Raw genomic sequence first — 4,019 nt, 5'->3', positions numbered from 1 at the left:
GGAGCGCGAGCCGGCGGCGGAGCCGGCGCCGCTGACGTTGTAGGGGCTGTAGTAGCCCTTGGAGGAGCGGGACGAGGCCTCGAGCAGCCGCAGGCCGGTGCCGTCCTCGATCATGCTGCGCTCCATGGCGTCCTTGTAGGAGATCTTCAGCTTGGTCTTGGGGCACGTGAGGTACTTGGCGTAGGTGCCGACGTCGCGCAGCTTCTGCGCCGTGCGCGCGTCGATGGTGCCCTTCTGCAGCGCCTCGTCCAGGGAGACTCGGCCGGCGGCGTCGGGCTCGATCAGCCCCCCGGTCAGGTACTGCACCTCCAGGAAGCGCTGCCCGGCCTCGTAGTACAGCCAGCCCTTCTTCAGCGCCTGCGCCGCCGACATCTTGGTCTTGGTGCGCGGGTCCTCGAAGCCGGAGAAGGCCTTCTGCGCCAGGTTGATGCGGTCCACCATGATCCTGTCCACCAGCCCCTTGCTCACGGCGTCGGCCACCGAGTAGCGCTCGCCCGTGCCGGGTCGATGATGCCGCCGGTGCAGGCCTGCGCCTCCAGCAGCCGCTGCCCCGTGATGTTGTCCACCAGGTTGCGGCGCATGGCCTCGGTGATGGACACCTTCTCCAGCGTGTCGGTGTCCAGGATGCCGGCCACCGGCCCCGTCTCCTCGCTGGGGTCGGTCCAGACGGCGCCCGGCAGCCTCGGCGGGGCCGGGCTGGCCGAGTAGGAGGAGGAGGAGGAGCCCACGGAGGACGAGCGCGAGCGGAAGCCGCTCATGTTGCCGGAGAGCATGTCGGCGAACTCGGTGATGGAGAGCGTGCCGGAGCGGTACTGGTCCAGCGCCGACTGGTCGATCAGGCCGCGGGAGATGGCGTCGTCGATGTCGTACTGGCGGCCCGAGCGCCGGTCGATGATCATGGATTTGACCACGCCGTCCGAGGACGAGGTGGTGATCTCCTCCCACTCGCACTCCTGCTCCGACAGCTCCAGGTAGGTCTGGTGGTCGATGAGGCCCTTGCGGTACGCCTCGTACACCGACATCTCCTTGCCCGTCTCCGGGTCGACGATGACCACGCGGCGCTTGCGGACCGAGGACTTGGACGAGGTCTTCCTCTCGCGCTTCTTCTCCTTCAGCGGCAGCAGGCGCAGCCCCGTCTCGGGGTCGGTGACGCAGCGCTCCATCAGCTGCAGGTAGGTGAGGTTCTCCTCCGTGTTGGGGTCGAAGAAGCCCTTGGTGTCGTCGCTGGGGTCGGACAGGACCTCGTTCATCTCCTCGTCGAACAGCCCGCGCTTGTAGGCCACCTCGACGGGCAGGCGGTGGCTCTCCTCGGGGTCGATGATGCCGCCGGTGGCGATCTGGGCCTCCAGCAGGCGGATGCCGTGGTCCTTCAGGATCAGCCCCTTCTTCATGGCCTGGAAGAGGGAGATGAGCTTCCCGGTGTAGGGGTCCTTGTAGCCGGTGACGGCGCGCTCGGCCGACAGCAGCTTGTCCTTGAACTCGGGCCCCACGATGCCCATGCGCACGGCCTCCTCCACCGTCAGCTTCAGCCCTTTGATGGGGTCGATGACGTACCCCGTGGCCGCCTGCGCCTCCAGGAGCTCGAAGGCGGTGCCGGGCCGGATGATGCCCTTCTTCATGGCCTGGTAGACGGAGAGCCGCTCCTTGGTGGAGTCCACGAAGACGCCGGCGATGCAGCTGGTGCCCTCCAGGAACGTCTTCAGGTTCTTGGAGACCTCCTCGATGGACGTCAGCCCCTCGTGCAGCCGCTGCGCCGTGGCCTCGTCCATCACCTGCGACAGGACCAGCTCCTCCACGGTGATCTGCTTGCGCAGCCCGCGGAAGGTGAGCTGGCGCGCGTCGCCCAGCGGCAGCAGCAGCAGCCCGCTGCCCTCGTCCTTGCGGCAGCGCCGCAGCAGCTGCGTGTAGCTCAGCTTCTCGTCGGTGGACGGGTCCACGAAGCTGCGCACCTCGCTGGGCTCGGACAGCATGTCGTACGTCTCCTTGTTGATGAAGCCGCGGTGGCAGGCCACCTCCAGGGGCAGGTGGAAGCCCAGGTGCGGGTCGACGACGCCGCCGGTGGCCAGCTGGGCGTCCAGGAGCTTGAGGGCCTCCTCGCTCGGCACCAGGTCCTTCTTCATGGCCTGGAAGATGGAGATCTTCTGCTCGCTGTAGGGGTCCCGGTACCCGGTGACGGCCCTCTCGGCCGACAGCAGGCGGTCGTGGATCTCGGGCCCCACCACGCCTTTGCGCACGGCCTCGTCCACCGTCAGCATCTCGTTCTTGACGGGGTCCACCAGGAAGCCGGTGGCCGCCTGGGCCTCCAGCAGGCTGCGGGCCACCTCGGCGCCGACCAGCCCCTTCTTCAGCGCCTGGTAGACGCTCAGCGTCTGCTTGGAGGAGGGCACGTAGATGCCGGCGACGCAGCCCGAGCCGTAGAGGCACCTGCGGACGGCCTCGTCCTCCAGCAGCTGGCGGAAGGTCCTGGAGCCGTCCTTCAGCAGCCGGTAGATGTCCTGCGAGATCACCTTGGCCTCAAAGAGGTCCTCGGCCGTGATGCGGCGCCGGCCGTAGTCGTAGGACGTGAGGTTCTGCTGCCGGATGATCTCGGTGCGCTCGATGATCTCGATGATGATGATGATCATGCGCTCCTTGGAGACGCGGCCCGTCTGGAACTCCTCCATCAGCTGCCGCCGCTGCTCCTCGGGCAGCAGATCCGAGTGCATGATCTCCCACAGCGACATGGAGGAGCCGGCCCGGCTGCCCACGGGGATGTCCACCTGCGTCTCCTCGAACACCTTCCGCGTCTCCTCCTCCGTGTACACCCGCGTCGTCTCCACCACCGTCGGCTTCTCGGGCTCCCGCAGCAGCAGCAGCAGCAGCCCCGTCTCGGGGTCCTCGACGCAGCGCTCCTTCAGCTGCAGGTAGGTGAGGTTCTCGTGCGTGTTGGGGTCGAAGAAGCCCTTGGTGTCGTCGCTGGGGTCGGACAGGACGCGGTTCATCTCCTCGTCGAACAGCCCGCGCTTGTAGGCCACCTCGACGGGCAGGCGGTGGCTGTGCACGGGGTCGATGATGCCGCCGGTGGCGATCTGGGCCTCCAGCAGGCGGATGCCGTGCTCCCGGACGATCAGCCCCTTCTGCATGGCCTCGAAGAGCGAGATGGTGTTCCCCGAGTAGGGGTCCTTGTAGCCGGTGACGGCCTTCTCGGCCGACAGCAGCTTCTCGTGCAGCTCCGGTCCCACCACGCCGGCCTTCACCGCCTCGTTGACGTACAGCTTGCGGTTCCTCACCGGGTCGATGAGGAAGCCGGTGGCCGCCTGCGCCTCCAGGAGGACCACGGCGGTGCTGGCCCGCAGCAGGTTCCTCCTCATGGCCTCGTAGATGTTCAGCTTCTCCTTGGTGGCCTCCACGTAGACGCCGGCGATGCAGTCGCTGCCGTGCAGGAACCGCCTCACCGCCTCCGTCTCGGCCAGTTCCTTCACCGTCGCGCGGCCGTCCTTCAGCTGCTGGTACTGCGCCGCGCTGAGGATGCGCGACTCCAGCAGCTCGCTGGCCGGCACCGGCGCCCGCAGCCCCGTGAAGCTCAGCTTCTCCTGCTTCCTGCTCTCCGTCTCCTCGATGATGGTGATGACGATCTTGATGATCTTCTCCACGGTCACTTTGCCCGTCTTGTACTGCCGCAGCAGCTCCCGCCGCTGCTCCTCGCTGAAGTACTCCGAGTGGATCAGCTCCCACACGCTCACCGTGCGGCCGCGCAGGCTGCCGGCCGGCACCTCCACCGTGGCCTTGCCGAAGCTCTCCTCGGCCTGAGCGTCCGTGTAGATCTCCTCCTGCTGCGCCTGGATGGCGGCGTCCGACAGCGGCAGCAGGAGGAAGCCCGTCCGCTCGTCCCGGCGGCAGCTCTGCTGCAGCTGCGCGTAGCTGACGTTCTGCTGGCTGCCGGGGCAGTAGAAGGCTCGCAGCTCCTCCAGAGCCTCCTTCATCTCGGCGTCCAAGCAGCCGCGCCGGTAGGCGACGTCGAGCGGCAGGCGGTGGCTGTG

The 4,019-nt window shown here is 67.7% G+C and overlaps 1 protein-coding gene across 1 annotated transcript; it reads right to left on the bottom strand.

The window, feature by feature from the left end:
* Window positions 1-5: 5 nt before the first annotated feature.
* On the bottom strand, window positions 6-4,013 carry LOC104917012 (plectin-like; the record flags this gene model as incomplete). The annotated part of the gene is given in 2 exon segments (XM_010728078.1): window positions 6-500; window positions 503-4,013. Coding segments are annotated over 2 exon segments (3,955 nt in total), but the record flags the coding sequence as incomplete, so codon positions are not given.
* Window positions 4,014-4,019: the final 6 nt, after the last annotated feature.

This window comes from Meleagris gallopavo, unplaced genomic scaffold, assembly GCF_000146605.3.
Source record: "Meleagris gallopavo isolate NT-WF06-2002-E0010 breed Aviagen turkey brand Nicholas breeding stock unplaced genomic scaffold, Turkey_5.1 ChrUn_random_7180001953200, whole genome shotgun sequence".
In the NCBI taxonomy this organism is placed as follows: domain Eukaryota; kingdom Metazoa; phylum Chordata; class Aves; order Galliformes; family Phasianidae; genus Meleagris; species Meleagris gallopavo.
The sequence above is the reverse complement of the archived record's forward strand: the minus strand, read 5'-3'. Positions and strand labels throughout refer to the sequence as shown.